Genomic DNA, 27,294 nt, shown 5'->3' on the forward strand with positions numbered 1-27,294 from the left:
TTTTATTCATCCTCAGTAGAAAATTCACAAGCTGCCCAGCAGTATGTAAAGTACTTCCTATTATAAGCATTTAACATTTGTTCTACCTGTGGTGAAACTTGCCATAAACCAGATTGTAACTGATCACTAAATTACTACACAATTTGCGCATTAGAAGCCCTAGACTGGAAGTGACAGGTTTCCTCTTCTGACCCATCTCTTTTCAATTATCATTTAAATGTATTTATTTATTGTGTGTTCCCAAGCTTCAGGTACAGGTGTTATGACAGAGAACAGTGCTGTTTACATGGCCACTTGCTGCTTTACGTTACTGAATAACTTCTTTGTGACACTGGCCCAATAAACAGTAATAAACTTTAAGAAAATGATGCAATTGTCTATCATGGATTTTATATTGGAGGATAAAACCGGAAGTCATATCGGCTATTTTCTGTTTCTCTTGACAAAAACTGTCCCGAGCAGGAGGACGAGGAGTGTTCTGCTTTACTCAATGGACGCGTTTTTTGTTGTTATTGTTGTGTATAGTTTTACAATAGGCGACCCATTTTTAGGCCCTGTAACGTTTATTTCCTAATAAGTTACCAATAACTGGCTGTATGGCTGAAATAACGTTAGCTTGAACTTATTCTGAGGGCTAGCTTCTCCAATCTGAGCTAACGTTATACGAGCGAGGAGACTCGTAAATTTATTTGTTTTTCATGCTATCGAAAAGAAGTTGAAGAAAGAACATGACATTTTCTTATCATTTTAGAATAGGTAAGTCGAGAAACGTAGCTTACGCGTCTGTCAGTATTTTAATTTTGGTCTATTGTCTTTACAATCACCTAACAACTCTTCCGACAAGTTGTGCTGTGTTGGATTCAGTAATTTAACTTTACCTGAGCTAGTTGCTTGTCGTAACCTGTTGCTCAACTACATTTTCCCAGTACTTCGTATGCTGAAAAGTTAGCGCCAGTCTCAATAGGAAATAATGGCAGTTAAAACTGACGCAATTATCGGCAAATATATTCACATTTTAATACAAGTTTGTGTACTATTAATGTCTGTTGTTGAATCCGGCATAACGTTACATCCAGTAACGGTACAATGAACGGTGCTTTGTTTTGGCCAACAAACTTTAAGATGTAACCAAAACTTTATTCCTGTACTAATGTTTGTTAAGTTAGTTCTTCCTACAGACATTTGGAGAAGTTTCACTGTCGTGGTTGGAAGTGAGAAGTGTTAGCCAGTTACCATTACCTACTTGAAGCTATTTAGAGTTTTTGTTAAAGCCGAATTGAGTAATTCTTAATGAGTCAGATGAGTTATTGAGCTTCATTTATATGTTACGAGGTCTTTGCAGTAAAGACGAATATATAACATTTTATAGTTTTGATGGGAGTTCAACGTTGTTTTTCCGTCATACAACTGTAAGCTAGGGTATTTGAAGTTGGGTATAGGGAAGGTTAATTTTCTCTGTTCCTCCTGCCTCTATATTTATTGGTGTTAATGCAGCAAAAAATAATAACAGGGATGAAACAGCTACTTCAGGTCACAGATTTGGCAGTGGTCGTTGTAAATTAGTACTGAGAGGTTATCAATGATATTGAAATGATCTGCCAGTATTGTCAAGTTGACTTAATAAATAAATACACACTATAGACTACTGCAGCTGAAAGCATCTGAGGTCCATATTCCACCAGTCCTGTTATAGTGAATTGACTGGATGGACAGAAGCTGTTCTGGTCACTGCTGATGGATCAGTCTTTTTTAAGACAGTTTACCTTGGTGCGTCCCTTTATGCTGACATTTGGCAAACCTACATTTTTCTCTTATTACAGCTGTCACTTTGATGGTGAATCAGAGTCGTACAAAACCTCACCTACAACGTGTTGGGTCATGCCACACTTTTTTGGGAGGATGTTTTGTGGTGGAATTGAGTATGCAATTAGGTTTAATTTAGCTGCCAAGTGATGATGGGGTTCTTCAGATTCATAGGTTGCCTGTCTGGTTTCAACATGGATGAGGCAGTGAGTTTCTAAAAATATCAGGATTCCTTTCTCCAGAGTTGACAGCCTTATAAACATCAGTGGAGCTGATTTGGACTCACCCTCCAGCTTTGTCACTTGATATCACAACACCTCACAGTTTGTGTTACTGGAAGAAACATTTGATTTGAACTGCATGCCATGGGAAAGTGGGAGCTGATGGTTTTAGATTTCTTTGTATATGTTACACTATACTAGATACTTACAGTATTTTTATATTCACTGTTTTTCAAAGAGAAGGTTTGATTACCATCACTGGGTTTAGGTATAGCTGATCTAAACATAGCTTAAATCAGTGCTTGCAACTGGGTGCAAATCTCTCTGCACCATAATTAAAGACAGTCTGCTGATCCCTTTTCCTGCAGCTCAGGAAACACAACTCATACCTTCCTGTACAACATGCCGCACACAGACAAATGATGCCAGTGGGTAAGTTTGAGACTCCCATTGTCATAGCATGGTCTGCTAATGATTGAGCAGTATTCCAGTGTACGCATACATTTGATTTAGGTCAAGCTGAACAAAGGCATTTCTTGCAAGACTGACTGACCGACTGTCTCTAGTTAAATTTATTCCCCGACCCCCCCCATACATCTCTGTAGGAATGCAGCGCATAGAGTTATTATGATCATGAGCTGTGCAGTGGAATTTTACCGTCCGCCCCCCTTTGGGTTTGTCTCAGTCCTAATGTGCAACGTGTCCAAATGGTTTGGTTCCAGCAAGCGAGGAGCTTCTGTACGAGTGTGTACAGTGACTACACAGATGCCCATTCAGGGAATATAAATCAGGGTGCATGCAGCTGCAGAACTTTACATCAAGTCTGTCTGTGTTTGAAAGCATTGATTAGATGTAGCAAGGCTTTAGTTTATAGCTTTAAAACATTGATATGGCACAGAGGCCCTCTGATAAATAGCTCAGCCATTTGAGGAATCTTTATTCCACTGTGTAGATAGGTGTTTTAAATATTTTTCCTAATTCACCTAGTTGTGACTGGTTCTTTATGTACCTTGAGATTCGTGCATTTTTATGCCTCCATAGATTTTAGAAATCACTTATAATGCACGTTCTTCCCAGATATCTGAAAGACCGCTTTGTAACAACACAAAATTACAATTTAATGCATTGCTGTATCATTTGGCCAGCTCTGTGGTGAGCCACAGAACAGAATTCCCCTAGGGGTAGATGAGGGTTGGAGTGGGTCAAAACACAGACAGAAGCAGAAAGCTGCGGTGACCATATTTTTGGAAACTGACCTTGACAGGAGCATGTCCTTCCTGGCCTTCTATCTGACCTTGCCTACCCCTTGTAGACAACTTAAGATGTGTCCTGTTTCAAAAGTTACTGTGTCAGTATCCCCTTTGACCTTGCAGTGTGCTGTTTGGACATGTTTTTAGGTGATCAAAGAGTAACTTTTGTCTTGTATTCTTTTTAGGTTGTTTACAAAAGGAGATGATTGGAAATGACACTCTGGTAGCACAAGAAGACACAAAGACAGTTAAAACTTTCAGTTGCTCCTGTTTTTTTCGGATTATTTCTGGAATAATTAATTCCAGACTATGTGGCTTTTTCACTCCATCACTGTGAGGAAAACCTTGATGCATTCACTCATGGAAAACACAAGGTGAGTTTACATTTGCCCCCTCTCAACATGCTGGCTCTGAGGGTGGAGCAGGGCGGCCGAGGGGGTGTTGAGAGTGATGGTCCGCAGCAAAAGGCCACCTTGACCTGGCAGGGCCGGCAGTCAGGGAAGCCCTCTTCACATGAGCAGGGCATTAGCATCAGGGAGAAGATTTCCCAATGGGAAGGTCGCAGTCAGCAAGGCAGCAGCCAGGATGCTGCGGTGAAAGTGCACCCTCCAACTGTATCCCGAACTCTGTCTGGGGATCTCCTGGGCAATGGATGCTCCAATGAGGGGTCGAGAGGGCGGCCTCACACAAAAGCCAGCCACTCAAAAACTAGGAGCTTTGGCTTAGATTTTCGGGAATCCCCAGCACAAACTGGACATGGTGTGGTTGGTGGGAAATCTGAACCTTGGTTGAAATGTTCCACTGAATTTTCAACCAAATTCCAGGGAAATAAGCCACTGTCCACACAAGTCTTTGCATCTCCCAAAATAGAGGTTAACACTGCTAACTCTATAAGTAAACAAACCTTCAGAGGGGAAGATGATCAAAAATTGGATCCTATCTTGGGTGTTGAAGTAGTTTATAAACCTCTACGAGGTTTCTGGCGTAAGCTTGAGGGGGATCAACTGTTCTGGGAGAAAGGCAGAGAGTTGTCAGGTGAAGCTCAGCCTCCCCCCAAACCTCAGCGGACATTCCAGTATCGGGGAGCCAACAACAGCACGGGGTACACAGTGACATGGGACAGGAGATCCCCTCAAAACAACCACTCCAGAGTGACGAGTGTAGCCCACCCACCTAGCTTCCCACCTCCTCCATGTCCTGTTGCAAAGACTGATGGGCTTTCAAGACATAAAAAGAACAGGTAAGTTAAAGTGACCACTGAGAGCAGAGTACAAATAACTTGTTACCCTGAGACCAGAGTCCAGTTCAGCTGGCATATTAAATGGAAAGACTAGCCTGAAAACCCCTTTTAAACTTATAATAAAAGGAAGGAAGCTTTATTTTAACTAAAGGTAGGGTACTTTATTTAACACATGCAAAAGCTAACAGCAGAACGGTTAAAAATCAAGAATATTGAAAATAATCACTGATTCTATTCCTGTTCTATTCTGGCTAATAAGCACTCACAGATTGGTTTTGTCATCAAGTAATGTTGTAATTACATTTATTTAGCAGTTCAGCAGTTTGTTTGTTTTTTTTTTAATGAAGAGGGTTGGAATTTCTTGCTATGCAAAAATACACACTACAATTGTTCTCAGTTGGAGTCTTGATTAAAACCGTTTTAGGGTTGTTTTGGGGAGGATACTGTCAGAGTCAAATTGCTGGCTGGGGTCCAGGTGTGATGTCACATGACATCTGGTAGCATTCTTCTTTATTGTCTGTATGTGGCCTAGTTCCTCAGCAGCCATGAGTCCAGCGTTTTTCAAAATTGAATTGGCAAAGTAACGATGATGGCTGATACACAATAAAAAGTACCCCAAATAATTAGAAGATGCCCAAAAGATGTTTTGCCTGTCCATTTAAGTAAATAGTTGCCCAGTTTGGTGGAAAACCACCAAATCTGGCAACACAGCACCAAATAGTGGTATGTTTAAAGTGAATGATTCAAGAGAAACCTTAGGAATGACGTTAATAGCCACTTGTAGCTACTGTGGCTATTTCCTAGCTAAATCTACTTAAAGTATCTTTATTGTATTAACTGTTTTCTTAAATTCTGTAAAAACAGACCTTCAAAGCTACTAATTGTGGCTCACAATTATCATTTCACAAGTATCATATACTAAGCTGCAATGTAATCCAGGTCTTCCTGTCATGTCTGCACATAGCATATTTGAACAGGGCTCCTCTTTTATCTACTTCAGAGGATGCCATTAGCTACCATTTATTTTTGTATATCATAAAGTGGGGCGCTAGGTGTTATATTACACCGAACATAAATCATTAATCACTTTCTCTTCCATCACATGTATGGTAGAAGCAATTAAGATAAAGCATGTGTTTAAAAAAATGCCTACAGCATGACTTGTGCTACAGAACAGTCGAGGGGAACGTAAACTAATAACTAGACAGTAGTTGCATCTTCCTTTTTAAAACTTTCAGGGAAGTAAAGTTGCACAGTGAGTTAATATTTGCCGTGACAGGTGTTGTCATAGTCCCAGCTGCCATCTCTGTAAATCTTGTCACACACTCATTGTTTTGCGTCTTTTGGACCATATGCTCAGTCATTTCCTTTCATGACAGTCTATCATTTTCTTTCTGTCTCTCTGTGTTTGATACCAACATAAGGAGTTTTGTAGACAATAGTGTGAACACCAGTGTAGGGCTATCTCTAGGACAGCAGCGAGGCCACTCTTTCTCACTGCCTTCCTTCCCTCCCTGCCACAGGAAGTCCTTTGAGTATGAGGATGCAGCACGTCTGACAGCGAAGCAAGGCACGCTTGGAGGGGAGGCCCGGCACTCAGGCCTTTACCATGCCTACTCTGAAGATAATATTTATGAGGACATTGTCTGTAAGTCACTTGTCATATAAACCGAAGAGGCATTGTAGAGCTGATTGTGAATGAACATCCAGAGCTCTTGATCATTACCCTGAATTGTCTTGTTGAAAACATACAAAGACAGGAAGTCATGAAGACCAGTGGGCGCATGTAATGTTCTTTTGCTTTAAATGCCCCATTTACAGAATCTTTGAATGAACGATATTGGACAGTGCCCAGTGTACTAATCAGGAAAAATCACTAAAGAGCATTTGAGAAGTGTGCCTACAAAAAGGAGGCCTGGTTTCCAATCCAAATACCTGCCAATCCTACAGTGTCTGGAATATTAAGACATTTTGGAGATGTATACAAGACCATCAAAGGCAAATTAATAAATAAGATAATAGTTAATACATTATTGTTTGCAGGACTGCTTATACACAATATACAGCAGGGATTTAAAATGTTAATTTGTTACATTTGTGTAAGTGGGCATTTTGATTTAGCCATAGTAGACCCCTTTTGCTGAGTGGTAACATAACTTTTATTGTTAACACCTACCAAATATTTCTTATAACACCTTTGTTAATAAAGAAATTTAACCCATTCACAGAAAGTGTGTTTCTCAAAAATGCAGAAGTTATTTGTCACTCTTTAAAATATAATGACAGGGTAAATGGTATGTGGTTCTTTATTGAAATGAGTGGAAGTAATTTGTACCCACCTTTTGGCTGACTGCATTAGAAGAAAAGTGTAGTTTTTGCCACAAATCAGGACAGTAACAAGATATTGTTTAGTAGACATCAGAAAGGACTCAACAGGAAGGAATAAATTAAAAAGGGAAGTGCTCCAGCTTTGAGATGAAAAGACCTCACTCACAACTGCTCTTACACCAGGAATGTGAGCATTGGGATCTTGTGAAATTCTTATAAAACAGCCTGCCAGTCTAATCTCATCACTCCGTTGTCCCTCAGGTAAAGTGAACAGAGAAAGCCCATATGAGGATGTCAAGCTGTCTCCCATGTGTCTCCCTAAGCCTCAAGCCCCAAAGGTAATGGAAGATGCTCTATTTATTGCTCCTGCTCACAGTACAGAAGTATTTTTCATTAGATCTGTATGGATGTATAAAGTGATCCCTTTCTACCCTGAGATTGTAAGGGAAGAAGAAGGAAGTATTATAGTTTGATATGCAGTTATTTGAAAGCAAGAGATAACTCCACAGTTCTCTTCTTGCAGCTGCCTCCTAAACCCCAAACACTGCAAGGCTATGCTGGCGAAGTGGAGTGGAAAGGGCTTCAAGCATTAACATCATCCAAATCCTCAACTGTTGCATATCACCTCAAACCAGCTACACCCCAGAAAACACAGAGGACACCTCAGGTAAAATGTAGCTGAGCTTGCCATTAGTTTTCGCAGCCCACTGCATGCAAATACAGTTGTTGACTGAGATATTATACATTTCTTATATTGACATAATGGTAGAATAACAGTGGTATGTACTAGGTGTTGTATGTTGTATCGTGCTACATTGAAGAAATAAGACAGGGTGGTGACTCATTGAGCAGGAAGAAGAAAACACTGGAAGAGATAGATAGTCATAGAGCCACTTATATTATGACTTTATTAGAATTCAGACTTACCCATGGCAGTGGCGAAAGTGCGGACAGGGGGGAGCTTGAACAATAAGGTATAGTAATAACACGGACTTACTGACATAACTGTAAATGTGATGAGCAGAAAAGGTTCATAGCTTCAAAACTCACCTGCCTGCAGGTTTGACAAATGCCACTCAAGTTTATTTTTGGATGGTGTTTTACCAAGATGTCTTTACTGGTCTGTTTATTTCCCAATACTGTTTGTAATTGTTAAATAAATAGTTGAAACTGGATGGCTTAAATAGTAAGAATCAAACGTAACATTTAGTTAGCCAGCTGTTCTTGAACTCTTTCAGGAAAGATCTGTGACACAGATGTTAAAATCATGAAAATGTTCACAGACATAACACATCATTATGTATTATTTTGCTCAGCAACACTACCATTATCTTAGTTAGAGGCGTTTTAGTTTCTTTTCATACACTGTCATAAAGTTTGCCTCCTCAACTGCCAGTCATCTGTGTGTCCTCTGAAAGATAAGTTTGAGCTTCCTGTATGTGCCTGTATCTGTTCAGTAATGCGGGGCCTTAGTTGTGCTGAGTCCACCATTGAATATTCAGTGTTTTAGGGTAAAAATGCTAAAAATCTATAAACCAATGATGTATTTAAAACTGTTATCATGATTCCCTGTAATCATGACTGCATAATGGCTGTAAAATTATGGTGCTGCTGACAAGTACCTGTGTGCCTTGCACTAAACAGTATGTTAACAAGATTGAAACCATCTTTGATGACAAGCGAGGGAGGAAGAGAGTGAAGAACCAGGGAGTCTCAGTGAGAGGTAAGACACATAGTCACAGATGCCCAAATGTCTTTACACACACACACACACACACACACACACACTTACTTCAGCAAGATTAAGTTGATCCTCTTGGCGGAAATAACCAAGCCTTTGATGGTACACACAAGGCTAGCTGCAAGAGGCAAAGCCACTGAATATGAAACAAAGGCTGGCTGTCTGCAGCTGATTATGGCTTGTCAAGTCTTTTCCATCCCTTTGCTTCTCCCTAATCTCTCACTCCTCTAATTCATATCAACAGAGGAGACCAGTGGGACAGAGAGTGACCCCGAGGACAACGGCAAAGGTATCAACATAAAGTTAGGCTCTCTGTAATGTCCCTTTACACAGTCTTATTGTTGGGGTAGAGTTTGGAAGTACATTCTTGTACAGAATAAGAAACCCTTCTTTCAGCTTTTATACTGTTAATTACAAGTACAACTGAGGCTAATGGGAATGTCAGTTGTATAAAAAATGATAAATCAAAATATTGAACAAATTGAAAGTTGATGTGCTAGATGAAAAGTTAGAGCATCACCAAATTTATTATAATTCATTCTTTTTGTGCCATCTATTTTTTTTGCCAAATTTTAAGGAAACACCTGTCAAGATGTCAGTCTGTTCCAAAGTAGATTGACTGGCACTGCTATTCCTAAATTTATGCTAGGAAACTAACTTCAGTTTAGTATAAAACAAAGGCACATCCAAGATTTAGGCTTGTGGGAAATGTGGTTTAATCTGAGAAACTCGTATAGTACCTCTGAGATAAAGCATGACCATTGCCTCAGATACCATGTCATCAGAGTTAACTCCACTGTTGTACTGCATGTTGAAGTTTAAAATGCTGCATTTTGCTCCTCTGTGCTGGATTAGATGTGTCCCAGGCCAAACATTACATCATTACCATATCATCTCACTGTGTGGTGTTCAACAGGCTCCAGGAGATTAGTTTACAAACAATCTACACTGAAACGTCGGCCAGGCTACCGCACCCTGGAGAGAGACCTGATCCAGATGCAGCAGCAGCAGCTTTTCCAGATCTTCGTGGTGGTGTCACTGAGAAAAGGCTCCGTAGGAAATGACTACTTCCCTGAAATTACACAACAGTTCCCCAAAGTGGTTAGAAAAAAACCTTTACAGTAAAATTACCCCACCCTTGTTGGAAACAAAAGACACAACTCCTCTTTGATCATAGTTCTTTAACTGAACGGTATTCCACTTGCCAATTTCATTTCCAAATTTGAATCTATTTGATTTGATTTTCTGTATACATTTTTATCCATATGTTTCAGGGACTTTGAAATATTGCCATCTTATCCCATGATAATTTGATCATCTTTACTAAGGGTGTTATCTCCGGTACCTCTATGGGAAGATATTAAAGGTTACAGCAGTATAGTGGTTATTTATAACCAGTTATCATCTGATGTTCTCACTAGAATCACTTCAATGAAGTCATCTGGAGAACTGCAGCTGTATTGAACTGGCATCCCTCTGTTTCAGTTTGACAAGTCCTTGCGACTCTCCAGGGAGGCTGAGGATCAGCTCAAGGTCATTCCCAAGTTCTGCTTCCCCGATTCACAGGACTGGAAGCCTTCTGCACACATGCCAAGGTCAGCTCATGCACTACAGTAATATTTTAACAGCATGCTAAATGTATGCTGTATTGCAAAAATGTGGCAGTAACATGATACTGTATTCCTTTTTTTTCCATCTTCCATTCATTTCCTTTGTGTCTGCATATCATTTTGTTGGTCTTATACACACCTTCCATGTAAAAATCAGTTGTATAAATTTTTTTCCTATTTATCCTCATCTGTCAGCTGTAACCCATAAATTGCTGCTGCAAACACTTAAATTTCCCACAGGGATAATTAAAGTTTCATCTGATCTAATTAAATCTTTTGAGTGCCAAGGGGCACTGGGTCCTGATTTGGTTTATTGTTGTAACATTGGCTCCCTGCCTTTTAAAACAACCAGTCACGTCATCCTCTGTGTACTGATCTTGTGTTTGTAGTGAGACCTTCTCCTTCGTCCTAACCGGAGAAGACGGCAGCCGCTGGTTTTGTTACTGTTGTAGGATCCTGGTGAGTGTGGATGAGTTAACATTTGCGTCTGAATCACTGACTCAAGGGCTCGTGTTTGTGTGTCTGCAATGACATAGCAACCCACCATGTGCTTGCTCAATATCTCTGGAGATGTGAATAACAGACCATACCATTTGTGAATCAGTGGCAGAGAGCAAGAAGAATATCATAGTTTTCCCCTTTTTGCCTCACAAGGAGAGCCGCTTTTAGACCCTTTGACACTTTTCAATGAACACTTTTTTTTTTACTTGAAGTAATTTCTATTTTGTTTGTGTTTATTTTTATTGTGAACATGCTGTGGTTGTCTAATGTGCACACTATAAATGGCATAACGATGGCTAATTGTTTCCCCTTCCAGTCTACAAAGCTGTCATTAAAAATACTATTAAACACAGTGAAATGGTAAATTGGATTTTAATAATGTGGCCCTGATTATATTTTATTTAGAAATGTTTCTTTGATGTGTTTTGTGGTGTTGTTACCTGCTTTGTGACATATGAAACTATGTGTCTTCAAGCCCAGTGGAAAGGGGAAGAGGCTTCCTGAGGTGCACTGTATTGTTAGCAAGCTGGGCTGTTTCAACCTGTTTGCAAAGGTAAAGTAACATACCAACCTTTATATGAAGATGAAAAGAGTTGGATTTTCAGAAGTTCAGTGCTAATCCTTTTCTAAGTGTGTGAAAGCTGCTGCCTTGAAACTCGTGTTAGGATGGAATGAGGCTACACTGGCAGGTAATCTTGAGCAATCACTGGGTGTGCTTTCACAAAAGGAAATTGTATGCCTGTAGTTGTGTCCTGCCTATTTTGCAGTTGGCTGAGTGAAATCTGTGTCCCACATGCAGAGCTCCCTCTGCTCTAATGTTTAGACTGTAATCAACACTAGCTCCTTCAGGGGACACAGTGATTTGTCTGCCTCTGTCTGTCCAGATTCTGGAGGAGGTTGAGAGGCGCAGGGAGATTTCCCCAGCGCTAGTTTACCCTTTTATGCGTACCGTGATGGAGGCACCGTTTCCAGCCCCTGGACGCACAGTTACAGTCAAGAGCTTCCTCCCTGGCTCTGGGAATGAGGTAACTGTGAAATCAAATGAAGAAATGTTAATTAGCAGTTTGGTTCCTCCTAAGCACTTGTTTGTGTAGACTCAGAGTGAGAGCTTATCTCTGCAAACAAGAGGGATAGCTATTTCAGCTTTGAAGGTTGCATGTTAGGACAGCTATATACTGTCTGCTACAGTAATAAGGCGAGTCATTACTGGTTAGACTAAATAAAGTGAAGTTATGACCCTTCCATTAAAAACTGAGGAAATGCTGCAAATTGAGTTCTTCTAGACACACAACAGTCAGACAGTGTAAATGGTTACAAGTGCATTCTTTCTTGTTGCTTTGCCAGGTACTGACTTTGTGTCGACCAGTGGACTCAAGATTGGAGCATGTGGACTTTGACAGTCTGCTGCAGTGTCTCAGTGTTGGGAAACTCCTGCAGGTGTTCGCCTCCCTTCTGCTTGAGAGGAGGGTCATCTTCATTGCGGACAAACTCAGGTACTGCTGTGGTAGCACACACAATGCTGCAGGGCCACTTAATTGTCAGTATTTACAGGGATGACGTGGCAATTTTAAAATATTAAACTGTAAGCAGTAAAAAAAAAATAATAAAATTTGACTGTTCTTTGATATATCCTAGTTGGTGCTTATGTCACACAGGATGAAGGCCAGTATTATCTCTGTGTACTTTGGCCTGAATTTGTTGGCTCACATAATACTAAGTCACATTTATTTGCACAGCCTGACATCACTACAGGCCTTTATATGGCCAGTAATGCTGAGAAAGAAAGATCTCACATGCCATGTCATCTTTTTGCAGGTGCACAGGATGGAGTAATCAATACTGCAGACAAAAACAAAACAAACCCCACACACGGCTCATTACTTGCACTTTGTCAATAGCCTGTTTTGGCCCACAGCATCACAGTTTCTCCTGGGCCAGTTCCTTGGTTTCTATAAAGATGGGAAGTTGGGTGGTCCTGTTTTATTTTTTCCTGAAGGGCTATGAGGCAAAAAGTTGACAAAGTTAGTGCAAGCGATGAGCTGTGCGCAGGTTTTGTCTGCAGTATTAATTACAGTTAACTAAAATAAGGCTGTTAACTAATAATCTGCCCTGGCTGCTTATAATCTTGCATATTACTATTTGTTATTGAATGCTATGTGCATGTCAGTATGTACAGCTAACATATTACATATTAAAATTTTAATGTAAGCTTAAACTTGTTACATCTGGCACTGGGGCAACATAACCACCTTTTAGTGTGAGTGAGACCACTAACACCAGGGCGCAGCAGGTCTTTGGTATATGTGCAGTTAAAGTTAACTTGGTGTTGCTCTGGTGCTGTTTTGACCAGTTTTGGGTCAATATTCACCCAAACATAACTGTCAGGTGACCTGAGTGTTCTAGGTCATGGGCAGCTACATGATTTAAGGTGATATAGTAAAATATTGTATGTTGAGGGCTGTGCCAGGATCAAGGATTGAGGTTAGGATGAGTCCACAGTAGGGTAAGGCAACTTCTGTGCTACAAAGTGTTCTACAACTACAAAGGTTATATTCCAGCATTTAATTGGATATTAAATGTGGACAAGAAGTTATTAAAATGATTAAAATAGCTGCATTTAGGGTTGTTGTTTTTGCTGGGGACTATAGTAACAGCACTTTGAAACTGAGCCACAATCCTTAGGATCACTGATGAATGACTAATCTTTTTTTTTTTTTTTAAATCAAGAAGATAACAGAGGTGATGAGTGAGCTTTTGAAAAAGTGCTGAACTTGGCAGTGTGTTTTCCAAAGATGAGAAAAAGCTGAAGTCAAAAGGAAGTGGAGGAGGTAGTATTTCACATGTATGGGGACAAAGTGCAGTATTTATTATTTCTGATGACGAGTATCTGCACAGATCATTGCCATTTTGGTAGAATTGTTTAATACATGAGTACTGTTTGCTTGTACAGTAATCACTGTGAAAAAGAGGTGGAAAATAAGAATCATGACGTCTTTTTGTCAGGGAGCTACAGTACGATTGATATGTCACATCATCTGTACGACATGTTTATCTTTTCCCTCCTCCTCTGTTCACTGCAGCGTGTTGTCTCGGTGTGGCCATGCAGCACTGGCACTGCTGTACCCCTTCACCTGGCAGCACACCTTCGTTCCCGTGTTGCCAGCCAGCATGCTTGACATCAGCTGCTCCCCAACCCCCTTCCTCATTGGGGTGCTGGCACCCTGCCTGCCAGAGCTGCTGGATCTGCCCATTGAGGAGGTTGGTCAAAATTCTAGTAATTTTATAAGAAATTACTGTCCACTTGAAATAGATGTCTGTATAGTGGTTTTAATGCCCTGTCTTTGCTGTGTATTCACTGCATATTGTCAGTGAATCCAAAACCAGTAACGGCTCCCCAGTAACACAAACAGTGGCTTGAGCAGACTGTAGGTCAGACTTACTGTACCTCGCCTTTGTATAACTCTGGTTGCTTAATAGTGAATGCGTGCAGTCAGTAACTCAGTATTTCTGTCATCCTAGGTGCTCATAGTGGATCTGTGTGCAGACAAGTTTGTCATTCAGGTTTGTACACAACAGTTTATGAAGGGTGTGGTCTTCTCATTTTCATGCAGATTATTCTGAGGGTGATAGAAGCAAAATTGTTAGAGAATCTCAGAGATGAAACTATGTAGGATGCAAAAATAAGGCCGCAGGTTTGTCTGTAAATGGTAATCACTCTGCCTGTTCTAAGTACATAACTGTTTGATCATAGAGGTAAAGAATCTCTGACATACAGTGTAGTTTGTAGGTATGGTATTTAAGACTGCAATATCCAGTGCATGGAAAATCTAGAACCTTTATTCCCAGGGAGGCCAAGTCTGTTTATGAAGCTCAAGGTTGTCATAAATGTATAAATACATGTTTATTATTGAGGTCATAGTTAAAGGTTGTGTTGTACTGGACTACACTATATGTAGACGTTGCTCTGGTTTTGTCCTCCCTAGCTATATACATGAAAATGTTAAGGTGGAAGTGTTGCTTTTAAACCCCATCTTGTGACTGCTGGTGACTTTTCTTGTCCTGTGTGACAGCTGGGTGATGAAGACTGCATCCTGCCCAGTAAGCTGCAGGCAGCACTGCAGCAGATCCTGGAGGAGAGGGAAGACATGCTGAAACAGGAGAATAGAGACAGATGTGAAGGTTGGTATAAGAGGCATCACATCCAGGTGCTGCATGTCAGTGTTTCACTCACTGATTAAAAAAAAGCCCTTAAGTTTTCAACTCAGCAGATGAAGGTCCTGTTTTTTCATCGCAGCAGCATCAACTCTTCCTTTTGTTCACTCTGTTAAACCTACGATCAGACAATGTTTTGAAATGAATTACAACATCCCTGCACCACTGGTGACCTGCCAAGTGCTGAAAATTTTGTTTTATAACAGAAAAATAGAAATCGCACATTCAGTGTTGGTCCATTAGTTTTTGTTAGAATGTAGTTTTATCAGTTTGTGTACTACAAGTTTCTAATACGGTCAATGTAAGCACAGGCCTTCAACATGTCCCAGGCTTCATCTGTGTCAACACTTGTTGAGAGTAAAAGATCCCTTAGACAGTCTTATTGCTAGAATTAATCAGTTTTGGATATGGTCTTATTGACCCTTTTGTTTTCATCCTAAATGTGACCTGTCCAGGCCAGGAGGCTGACCTGAGCTCCTTGATGTCAGAGGGTTTTGTGCAGTTCTTTGTAGAGCTGGTGGGCCACTATCCTTTACATATGGTCGAGTCCTCCAATGGAAGCAGGGAATTCCAGCGTGAAAGCTTCCGCAAATCTCATCCCTCCCGTGGAGTTCGCCAGTTCCTGCAGCTCTTCATGGAAACCCAGATGTTTGCTGGCTTCATTCAGGACAAAGAGCTGCGCAAGGGAGGAGGAAGAGGTAGGTACTGAGAAGGAATTGGAAAGCTTCAGAACCTGCATGAGTAACAATGGATTTTTAGGATTTCAGTATTAACATACTTCTGTCAATATATCCAATAGCACATAGCAAAGGTAACTTAATAGTTGATTCAGCATGCTTACTGTTCCAAAACGGCATCCTGTCTGCAGCCCATATCATTTTACCTTCTTGTAAAAGTATCTGTTTACATAGTTGTTTTTTTTTTACATTTAATGACATTTTCCACAACACTATGCAGAAAGAATATTTGATATTTAACCTCTAGACAACTGGATCAGGTAATAACCAAGTAATAAATGTTAGTCATCACTTGTGCAAACAAACTTTGACAAGAAACAGGACGTATAGGCTATGTAATGTTGCTATGGATACAATGTGTTGCAGTTTAAGTTTCTATTGCTGCACATATTCTCTCTCAGGTCTCTTTGAAGTCCGAGTGGCCGAGTATGTGGAATCGTACACTGAGCCGGGGCTAAGTGGTGTGAACAAATTCCTTAAAGGCCTGGGTAAGTGCTGCTCTATCAAACATTTTACTTTAAAGGGTTAATTTTCAAACAGCTAAAAGTGTTTCTTTTTTTTTTTAGGAAGCAAAATCCTACAAATTTTCTAAATGAAAGACTTAGTCCAGCAGCACAGTGTTCTATGGTACCAGCTGAGGAGATGAATGGGCTGGTGACGAGTACCAGGACTCTTGCTATAGCCACGTCTGAGAGCAGAGCATGTCTCATTGGATGGAAAACTGGAAACACTCCGTTAGGGGGAAAAACGGTTTTATATTGCCTTCAGGATCAGGCATCCTGTTTACTTGTAAAGCATTTTCCTTATTTGGATTCACCTCCATTGCACAATTACATTTCCATCGTGATGTCCTGTTTTGTAAATTTTAATTACCCTTGTAACCTTCCTCTCAGTAAAAACTGTAAAAATGTTCACTCTGCTCCAATTCCAAGGATTTATCAACTCTGATCAGTGTTTGGACTCTAGGTTAAACCTCTACCAAAATGAGTATTTACATTTTGAGAGAATTGTTTTTGTCCTTGTTAAAAGTTTTAAATTAGTTTTATTTTGCAGGAAGTTGAAAACCACTGTACAGTATTTAGAATATTTTTGTATTAAAGCATGATCCATCCCCTATACTTTTTAAATAAATGGTTTCGTAGGACAGTGTTGAATGTGTGACTGTGCTGTTTATAATGCAGAACTATAGGTCAACAGTTAAGTGTATCTCATAACAGTAGTCAGGTGCTCGTATGGGCACTGAACAAGGTTTGGTTCAGTCTAAGAATTGTCCCTGTTCATGCTCGCCATTAAGAGAACCCCTCCACATTATCGGTGCAAAAATGATTCAGAAGTTTATCTAGAGATTGAGGCTTCTGCATGCTCAAGTCTTTTCATTTAAAATTCCCTTTTGTGTTTCCTGTTACAGTGGAAACAGCAGTATAGGACTTTTATACTGAGTTGCCTTTAACTTTGGAAGAGATTCATATCAGACTAATCTAGAAGGAGGAAGCCTTTTTTTTTTTTATATAGGATTTTATAACATCACGGAAACATTAGGACATCTCTCTCAAGGGCCTGTAGGAACAGGAAGAATAATTAAAGCAAGAAAACCCTGTTTTAATATCTATGAGCACCTGACATGACTGCGAACCTGCCCTTTTAGGCATCCTGCTTTCTCTGTTTATATTTTGGTCCTTTTATATAAGTGGTTCAAAGTTACTCTGGGGCCATACAAATTGTCCATAAAGGTAAATTTGCAATAGTGCATCAGTCTACACTCAGTACTCCATAATGACAGAAAATGGTTAGAATTTCTGTGGAATGCATTTAAAAACTGATTTCCACCGTATTAAGACGCCTGATTTAGAAGGATATCTTGTTAAAAACCCCTTGGCAGCACTCTTGTTCTATTCCTGTTGGGTAAATCTCAAGCTTTCAACGGGTCAGACGCGTAAACCTCTTTAGATTCATGACTAAAACCGTGTGTACGCACTAACAGAAGTGAGCAACATGCATCGTTTTCCGCGCATACTGTTGCTCAGTCACAGTGGAACTGGGCGCACGGGCACGCGCTTCTTTTCCACTCCTACCTTTAGCCATAAATAGATGTAGACGCGCCCTTAATATCAACCATTTGCATTTAAAAAAGTTGTCCGAACCTCATGGCAACGAAACCGAGAAGCGCAGTGTTATTGGACATGTCACTCACTGGAGCGGTGGAGAACAGAAACGGTGTTTTGTTTGGTCTTAGTTTCAGGAATCACAAACAGAAGAAAAATAGCTGAACTGCAAAAAGTAAGAGGGTGATGTAGGAAAGAGCCTTCCTGACCGTTCTTCTTTCTTGGTTACTGTTTGGCAAGACTACCAACTCTAGGAAGAGTCCTGTGGTTTCAAAGCACCATTTCACAATGAGGCCAAGAAAAACAAGAATAACAGGATGCACCCAACCAAAGTTTAGAGTTACTTCACAGTTACTAGTTATTTAGTTTTATAAATAAAAGATTTCAGATTTAGCTTTTAAAAAAAAAATACATTTACACAGTCTAAAAACCAATTTTCACTTTGTCAGTAGCGGTTATAATAAAATAGTACAAATATTAAAAGGGGTCTGAATATTTTATGAAGCCACTGTAAGTTTATATAAACTATATTTCAAATTAGTTTGCCTATGATGATGCTAGAAAAATTCCAGTTTAGTAGGAGGTATAGATTACATGCTGGACACTGGCAGGATCTCTGCTTTCTTCCTAACACACAATTCTATAATGTACAATATTAAAAAAAAAATCCTAGTCATAAATCTCTTTGCATGATTACTTTCATAAATGAGCTATTTTACATTTTACTGCACTTAATGTAGAATATCACATCATAATTTATGTCTGACTTTAAATAATTCATTATGTCCAATTCATATGTCCATTCAGAGGGAGCCTGAAACCAAAAAAGGGGAAGTTACACTACCTGAATAATTTAGTTTGAAAATAGTGTCTGAAATGATCTAGTCTTTACTAATCTGTCAAGTTAATCCCCCAGAAAACTGGTATATGCAGCTATTTGGTTGGCAGAGCTTGTTGGAACGGTATACAAGTGTAAGATGGACCTGAGAGGCAGATTTCAGCTCAATAAAACCTTTTTCATATTCTGAAGTACCATGTGCCATTTAACATTACAGGAGAGCATCCAAGAAACTCACCATGTCCACATGGGGGCGCTGTCTCCATGTACATCCATTAACAGCAACGGACCAACAAGGAGTTCAGGGCACTCAGGGTCTTCTGCAGCCGTTTCATGCAACATCATCATCATCATCTCAGATTATAAATATCTGTAATATTTGGCAAAAGTGATGGGTATTAATAGGAAATAATGAGGAAAATTATTACTTTCATTATCTGTTGAACCAATTTCAGCTCCATAACATCTGTATTTAGTATTTAACACCATATTTCAAGGTAGGACCACAGTTTTAAACTTTACAGTATTAACTTGGATTACTACATTGTGCACTGCACAGAACAACATATTCATGTTATGGACCAAGACTTGACTGGCTCAGGTTTAAGGACGCATCTGGTGAAAGTGGACAGATCACATGCTGAAAATAGCCAGTGCACATGCACAGCTTACATCTTTTTGGGTAACATTTCCCTAAAACTACATTTCCCATTTGTTTTAGGAAGTCGTTTTGTCCCTTTAAAAATACTAATTTCATGGCATTACAATAAATTTGTGGATACCAGTGCACTTTAGGCCGAGAGCCACAGGCTGCAAAACAGTGAGTCATCATTTTGGTTGTATCCTTTTCCATGGAATTTGTGACAAAGAACAAAAATCTAACAAGTAAGCAGACTGTGAATGTCACAGAGGTCTGATGCACACACACAAGATCTACAGGTCTCAGAGACAAAGTTTCATTTCACTCCCCTCAATGACTGTACTCTTGGGAAAGATTTGATAAATTAAGCCCTGATGATAGACAACTCAAAGCCAGTGGGAGGAAAAAAAAAATTCTGCTTTGTGGAAAATATTTCCATAACAACCCAAAATGGAGCTTGAGTACAATTTCTGTATTTGACTTCTGGTGTATTTTGATTACTTTTGCTTTAGAGCCTGTTTGTATGAGCATGGGCGCTTCATGCTCACAGCATGAGAGCACAAGAGCCAGAACTGCCTGGGAACATTCACTGTGCACCAGTGCTGATTGTAACACATTTAACCTTGAAAGCAGCCAAAGCTGTGAACCAAACTATTACTTTGTTTAGAGACAGAAAATCTTCCAACTACTCTATTAATCCAGAACACCAGTGCTACTGATTAAGAATTTACCTGTCCAACTTCTCTGATGATTCCATTTAAATCTGCTTGACGCCCAGAGAAGTAAAACTTCCCCGTTTTACAAATAAACAAAATTCTGATTTCTGCTAGGTCTTTAGAGACAGAGTTTCATTTCACTCCCCCTGTGACTGCAGCCTGCCCTGCCCTTGAGAGAGATTTAATAAATGAAGTCCTGATGATGGACAACTCAAATCAAGTCCAACTGTTTGACTGCATCCTGATGATAAATAGTCTTGAACAGGAAAATAAAATTCACTGATCCATGTGTACAAGTAGAACCACAGCAAAATAGCAATAAAGTGTGGAAACATGATCAAATGTTTATCAGCCAAACCAGAAGTCAAATCATTTACAACAGATTAACATTAAAGAAAGAAAACTTACATGGCAAGCAATACAGGCAGCATTTGAACTGAGACCACGGTGGATCAGAGCACACCTGGAGTCACTTGGTCTAATCAGAGGAGTTCGTTGGGAGACGACGTGTCTCCTGGCCCTCTGGAGGGCAGTGTTCCCCAGACAGTGCAGGGAGATTTCACCAAAGAAGTCTGAATGGGCCTTTGACCAGGGCCTGTTTACCGGATGTTAATCACACATGTCTCAGAGACATTACAATCATTACGGATAATCAGGATAAGGATAATCACCTTTATTGGCCAAGTACGTTACACACAAGGAATTTGTTTACGGTACAGAACCAATAGCAGCCATCTGCGGCGCCAACTCAACTGATGGCTCTAACCATCAGGGGCAATGGGAGGGGGGTTCAGTGTCTTGCCCAAGGACACTTCAACACGTGGACTGGAGGTACCAAGATTCGAACCTTCAACCTTCTGGTTGAGAGACGGCTGCTCTACCCACCGCACCACTGTTGCCTTATTACCAAAAGGAGTTGTTGACCTCCACCCATTTCTTTCTTGGTACCGTGTATGCATCCTTATGCATTTACACTATGTGCAAGTGCATAGGTACAACGTGCAGGTGTGCTGCAGCCTACCAGTACACTATGTGCTGTGCTAGAGTACATAGAGTACTACTCTGCCCCAGGTTTACTGTTGTCTGTTTTGTTTTCACCATGTGAGCTTAACTTCAACTGCAATAAAAAAGGCATTAAATCTAGATTTTGACAAGAGATCCTCTAGGGTCTGAAGATTAGGTAAAATGCATGAGCCGCCTTAAGGCCTTTATAATCTCACTTTGTATTGAGCTTTAGTGCTGCATATTGTATCACCAAACAAACTTCTATAAACTAATATCAGGGTCCCTGAAGGTCCTGGGTTCCAGGGCAGTTCTCCAATTTGCCCACATGCTAATCCAGCTTTGGGAATGGTTATGATTTTTTAATATGTATTATTCTATCTTGCTTGTCCATGTAAAGTGAGACGGGTATGTTTAAAAATAGCTTTAAAGGAAAATGTTTCAGTGTGCAAAAGTCTATTCAAAGTTTTAGCCAAAACTAATATGAGGCTTCAGCAGTATGACTTGGCATAATCAAATGGGCTGATCTGAGACTCAGACTCTTGAAGTCTCATAATATGATAAAAATAAAAATAAAGTCTCATAACTTCAGCATAACTTTAGAATGAATTTTTGCACAGAGCAAGGAGGCTGGATGTTGTCCCAAACCCCTTACATTTGAATGTTGTTAGGCCATTTGGCATGTGAGCATTGTTTTAAGACAATACTCAGTACAATATGAAAGTTTTTAACTGAACCTATTAAGAATTACATTTGTCTGTTACAGAACTTCATTAACTCATTGATATACAAAAAAAGAAGAGACAATTCATTAAAAAAAAAAAAAGAAAGTGTTTGAGACGAGGAGACAGGTGTTTTTTACAATGTGTCATCATTTTCCAAGTGAAATTTTCCCTGTATGCAATATAATACACTCAGCATAAACAATACCATAAAAGCCACATGTTGACAGGGAAAGGCAGTGTGTTGGAAAATGACCTCATGCCAACCAGAAACATTACTTGCACTTAGTTCAAAAGGAGGATCTTTGTTATGGAAAGCTTTTCTTAGAATTATGATAACAATTTGGAAACTCGAGCCACATTAAGTGCGTGTGCACATCCTGCATAGCTGAGCAATCATTAGCCTTTTTTTTTTTCTTAATGATAGTGTGACCCTGACCAGGAAAGTCATGAGCAGTAAGAGGATATATTTCCCTATCTATTCTGATAAATGACTTGGCAAGAAAACACAAAGTGTTATAGTAGGACATGTGGGGCCAAATATTATTGAAAGGACATGACTATTTAGCAGTTGGAGGCCATAAAGATAAGTTGATTGACTAAACAAGCTTACAGTAAATTGTAAAATAATCCCTCACAAGCTCATTATTTTTTTAACCTTATCTGTCATTTCTGGATATGACCTTTCACCACTGTCGTATAAGAAATGGGGGAGAGGACCAAAACCTAAGTTACAACCTCATTTTATTTATATAGTGTCAAATCACAACAGAAATGATCTCAAGGCAAATGGCATAGTAAGGTCTAGAAGTTACTATAAAGAAAAACCTGACAAATCCGCTGTTGGAAAGCACTTGGTGACTGTGGAGAGGAAAAGGTTTTCTTTGTGTGTTCTGCTACCATGCTTCATTGCAGCCCTTTATAATACAGCTCACCATTATCATTTCTGACATGTTAAGGGTACAACAATCACGGTGCTTGTTGACAGTCAAGAGAGGATGCAGAAAAGAAATACCGACGCGCTGGGTGCTTGGCTCAGGAACACATTTATTCATTCAAGCTTCCAAAGATCAAGACTCATTTACACACCTTTGTGTTGGAAAACCTGACGTAATGTTGCTGGTGGTTGCTGGGCTGTAGAGAAGCAGACGAGTGTTTGAAGGAGGAAAAGCACCCTGAGGTGTCTGGTTTCCTCATCAGAAGCCTTGTATCAGCTAACATGCTCAGTGTCACAGCTAGTGAATTCATGCATTACCACTGGTTCTATGTACAGTAAGCAATGCATCCTGAGGGTTGGTTGCTCTGTTATATTTTGCCCTACAATATGTTCTAAAATTCTATAATCTTTTAGTAACAAAAAAAAAAAAAAAAGGTGACTGATATAATTCAATTAGAATCATATCCTAAAAAATGCAAATAATGATCAACACTAATGTAGGTTTTCGATAGACTATCTTGGACAGTAAAAAAAAATCCAGATATCCAGATCCTGATAAAACAATTATCTCTGTGAGGCTGTATAGGCAGCGCAGTGCTTTGAGCTAAATGCTAATACCAGCATGCTAACACGCTCACAATGCCAATGTGATCATGCTGATGCTTAGCAGGCTCACCATCCTAGCTTAGCATGTTAGTAGCATAGCAAAGTACAGCAGAGGCTGATGGGAATGTCTGCAGCTTTGCAGGCACTTGGTCACCAACAAAAGTACTGGACAAATTAACTTTCAACATGAAAACAAAGAGCAATCATCTGGGGACTATGAATGTCTGTTTAAAAGTTTGAGCCAATCCATCGAGTTGCAATATTTCAGAAGACAAGTGAAAACTCTGACCTGCTGGTAGAGTTGGCTGAAAAGCTGGGGTATCACCAGAGTCACCACAAATCATCTTCTGGGGACTGCAAATGCCTGGACAAAATAAGATGAGAATATAGCCAATAAATTGGTTGAGCAAAAAGAGTTGAACCTACTGACCAATCCCTAAAGCCACATCCCTCACGTGGCTAAAAGACTGCACTGCCAGTAATAATAACCAGCGTTAGCATCAGCATAATAATCAAACATTTGCACTTGGTTTAGAATCAAAAATCTGTTCTGATCATTTCAGCTTGCTGGCTTTCTATTGACTGCTAGAATGGTAGTGGCTAGTCAAAAGACAGAGGTGAACAACACTGACTAGTGCCAGCTAAAAATCACAGTAAACACAAGCTAGTGTACACACACACACACACACACACACCACTGCCCATCTTTATTAGCTGCCTCATATTGGCACTGTAGATTTTTCCCCTGAAAAAAATGCAAGAGCACATATCATGTCCTTGGTGGCTTGGCGACAAAGGTTGAATATATCTTTGCTCTAAGGTTTGAGCAAAGGTCAGGTTGAGTGGACACTGGAGAGACACCTTATTCATTTCATTTTATATCCTGTGTGCACATAGTTTCCCTGCAAAACATGTATCCCAGCCCAGCCTTAGCAGCAGCTCCATCCAACCCTCCATCCTGCACGATAACGTCCTGTGTCATTTGCCTTTCTTCGGTTAATGGGAAACCTGAACCTCCACTGGAGCCTTTCCACTTTTTGTACCAGTTTGTAGTTTACTATTATAGTACAGAACTTTAAAAACGGTTTCACTGAAACTGTTTTTATTTAAGCATTTTCTTTTAAAGTGAAGACAATGAAACAGGCCTGACACCTTTTAATAACTGCAGCACTGAGTTAATAGGTTTTTCTTAAAACAAACACCAGTAGATTCCATACAATAACCTACTGCAGACTGTTGGATTAATCTGGAATAAGTGGGTTATCTCCCTGATTTTGTCCTCTAGACTTGACTCAGGATTTAAAGAATTCTAAATGTGACGGTGCAGATGGATTACATCCATCACCAGGTGGATAACAGCAGTAGTAGCTGTACCAGTCTGTCGTTACATTTCAGGACTACATTTATGTACAGTATAGTCAGGATTCTCAAGTCTCTCTTTACAGTCACTGGCATTGTCTGCCGTGTTTACACCCGTGCAGTTTGCTTCAGTTAAAGTGTTTGCAACGGCCGTGTCTCCAGCTCTCAATTCAAACTGAAGGTAGAGCCAGTCTGATTTACATTTCCAGCTGAGAACCAGTAGTGCAGCATCGTGGTTGACGGTTGAGCTAAATACATAGCTGCAAGAGACACACACACACACACACACACACACACACGCACAGGGCTGAAAGAGAAACCACACAAAAGCACACGCACAGGGCTGAAAGAGACACCACACAAAAATCACAAAGCGTGAAGAAAAAGTCTGCTTTAACCTGACCTTAACAAATGAGGTCATGTGACCAACCAGCTGGGATTTGGGTCATTGGAACACGTGAGACACAGAACGCTACAAGGGGCCAGAAACTAAAGCTCAAAGCAAAATGTTGTACAAAGACAATGGACAGATTCCCCCATGTTTGACATTTAGTATTTTGGATTCAGCAACAAATGAATTAATATTTGACTCTGACACTTGAGTTTCACCCCAAAGTCCTATGGAGTGTTTTGGTTTGAGCAGGGGTGTGTTTAACTGCTTCTGAATTCAACTTTTTATTTGCAGAAGAAACGATAAGTGACCTTCCAGCAGATTTCAAACTGTAAGCCTTTCTAAAATACACTGCAGAAGCTAAACCTGTAACCAAGCTGCTAGAAACAGATCCACTGTGGACCCCTCTAGTGTAGATCTCATAATGAAGAGGCTGCATCAAACACACAACTGAGCTGCTTCCTGCTCAAGTGTCTCCCTCCCCGACCTCAGCAGCAGCTCCATCCAACCCTCTATCCAGCAAGATGGCTTATTACCGTCACCTGACCGACCTCTAAATCTGTGACATGTTTATAATGAAACCAAGGCTCTGGATTTCCAGCAGGAGGATGACACAGCTTTTTATTATAAAGCTTTTCCTTCCTTCAAAGAACTCCCAACTCCGCTCCCAGTAAATGACTGTTGATATGATACGGCAGCATTTTGGGTTACTAAATAACCGAGTAAGTTGTTATTGCCGAGACATGCTATTGCTCATGGCCTGGAGCCATTAGTCATTACTATAAAATACAGTGAGTAATCAAGTTAAAACCTCTACACACATACTTCAAGTCATCTTGATAAGCACGGGCCTCTTCCAGCTGAATGTACGTTTGTTATTGTTATGTTTATTTCCTGAATTAAATATTAAGGGAATGTTTACTAAAGTCTTTGGGCTGCTGATTTAAAGAAAATGTGCCTTTCTAATCTCTCTAAGCTTTTTTTATTTTAAAGGTGAGCTTTTCCTCAAGGACCAAACTGAAAATTATTTGTTGACATTACAAGAAATCTTTGCCTGGACAAACATAGCTGGGCAAGTTTAAAAATACACAAACATGCGTTACAAAGGCAGTACTCTGGTTTAACATTCTGGGAACAAGCTGGCCAGAGCTGTGTCATGGCAGTACTCTGGTTTAACATTCTGGGAATAAGCTGGCCAGAGCTGTGTCATGCTGACCAGCAACACTGCACTACAGTAAGAGACAAGAGGTATTCACACAAAACGCTCCAGTGGGAACACAGTCCTGTATCACCACCTGTTACCTTATCACTGACTGCATGGAAATGAAACCTTTATATCCACTGTGCAATTTAAACACACCGTTTGATGAGAAGGCTACATGGTTTGTGTGTAATGTCTGGCCTTTGTCTTATTTAGTTTGTACTTCATCATTCTAGGGGAAAAAGGTGGCAACGTGATGTACTGTTGGGAAGAGAGGAAACTCAGCTGCCAGTCGATGGATCTATTACACCGTGTGTGTTTGAATACTGTGCTGGAGGTTAAAGGTATTTGCATTGTGTGTGTGTGTGTGTGTGTGTGTGTGTGTGTGTGAAGGTCAGGAAACATTGAAAACAGGTAGGAAAAGTAAGCAGGAAAAATAACATCAACAAAGAAAGAGGGGTGGTGGTGCTGTTGAGAGACTTCCTACCACATCCTTCTTGCCCCACAAACCACCTCAAGGCCGACACACTGTCTGAATACATTTGCATAAAGTGCTACAAAGGGAGCAGGGTGAGTGATATTGGCCAACGGACGCTGAGGAAGGAGGACCCAGAGCTGATCCTGACACAGCAAAGTACTCAGTGTGAGCACACACCCACTTATACACACACACACACACCTACATAAACACCTGTGGCTCCAGAGATCAGAATTAAAGAGGAGGACCTCAGTCTGGCCAGAGGAGCAACTTAACTCCCCAGTGGGATTGTACAAGTCAGTCTGGACTGACTGGAGGAACAAGGCTTTCTGAGCGCACAGGGAGTAACTGAGTCGGGACCAGAGAGACAAAGAGGATCATCTGACATCAGTTAACAGGTAAACCAGACCTCTGCTCTGAATCTGTCCTGGAGCCTTTATGTTTTTTTTTTATACTAGTTTAGGGTTTTTTTGTTATAGTACAGAACTTTAAAAACGGTTTCACTGAAACTGTTTTTATTTAAGCATTTTCTTTTAAAGTGAAGACAATGAAACAGGCCTGACACCTTTTAATAACTGCAGCACTGAGTTAATAGGTTTTTCTTAAAACAAACACCAGTAGATTCCATACAATAACCTACTGCAGACTGTTGGATTAAT

At 40.1% G+C, this 27,294-nt stretch overlaps 2 protein-coding genes and 1 long non-coding RNA gene across 4 annotated transcripts in view; 2 read left to right on the forward strand and 1 right to left on the reverse strand.

Moving 5' to 3' along the window:
- Nucleotides 1-436: 436 nt before the first annotated feature.
- Nucleotides 437-16,705, forward strand: dennd2c (DENN/MADD domain containing 2C). 2 transcript variants are annotated; one of them, XM_020612579.1, is made up of 20 exons: nucleotides 437-756; nucleotides 2,393-2,456; nucleotides 3,460-4,514; nucleotides 6,038-6,162; nucleotides 7,104-7,180; nucleotides 7,366-7,509; nucleotides 8,487-8,565; nucleotides 8,828-8,872; nucleotides 9,500-9,684; nucleotides 10,069-10,178; nucleotides 10,583-10,652; nucleotides 11,170-11,247; nucleotides 11,579-11,719; nucleotides 12,039-12,187; nucleotides 13,775-13,952; nucleotides 14,214-14,255; nucleotides 14,765-14,873; nucleotides 15,362-15,604; nucleotides 16,045-16,131; nucleotides 16,210-16,705. In XM_020612579.1, exons 3-20 carry the CDS (start codon nucleotides 3,676-3,678, stop codon nucleotides 16,233-16,235), a joined length of 2,727 nt encoding a protein of 908 aa, XP_020468235.1. In that variant the 5' UTR covers nucleotides 437-756; nucleotides 2,393-2,456; nucleotides 3,460-3,675; the 3' UTR covers nucleotides 16,236-16,705. The 2 variants fall into 2 exon arrangements, with proteins under 2 accessions (XP_020468235.1, XP_020468236.1); XM_020612580.1 differs by lacking the exon at nucleotides 2,393-2,456.
- LOC109967185 (uncharacterized) lies at nucleotides 15,582-20,423 on the reverse strand. The gene is made up of 3 exons (XR_002275896.1): nucleotides 20,348-20,423; nucleotides 18,822-18,953; nucleotides 15,582-15,639 (listed from the first exon to the last, which is right to left on the reverse strand). It is a non-coding gene; the product is annotated as an uncharacterized LOC109967185 (long non-coding RNA).
- Nucleotides 20,424-26,771: 6,348 nt separating this feature from the next.
- The window catches only part of rnf223 (ring finger protein 223), a 3,152-nt gene continuing 2,629 nt past the window's right edge, over nucleotides 26,772-27,294 (forward strand). Inside the window, exon 1 of the mRNA XM_020612577.1 lies at nucleotides 26,772-27,033. The gene's annotated coding sequence lies outside the window, so the exon portion shown is untranslated. The remainder of the gene's footprint in view (nucleotides 27,034-27,294) is intronic.

This window comes from Monopterus albus, unplaced genomic scaffold (assembly GCF_001952655.1).
Source record: "Monopterus albus unplaced genomic scaffold, M_albus_1.0 scaffold126.1, whole genome shotgun sequence".
Taxonomy (NCBI): domain Eukaryota; kingdom Metazoa; phylum Chordata; class Actinopteri; order Synbranchiformes; family Synbranchidae; genus Monopterus; species Monopterus albus.

Coding starts and splice junctions, on each gene's coding strand:
- dennd2c (XM_020612579.1), top strand. CDS start 3,676: ATGCTGGCTCTGAGGGTGGAGCAGGGCGGCCGAGGGGGTGTTGAGAGT. Junction 9,685..10,068: donor CACAACAGTTCCCCAAAGTG/GTTAGAAAAAAA, acceptor CCTCTGTTTCAG/TTTGACAAGTCCTTGCGACT. Junction 11,720..12,038: donor TCCCTGGCTCTGGGAATGAG/GTAACTGTGAAA, acceptor TTGCTTTGCCAG/GTACTGACTTTGTGTCGACC.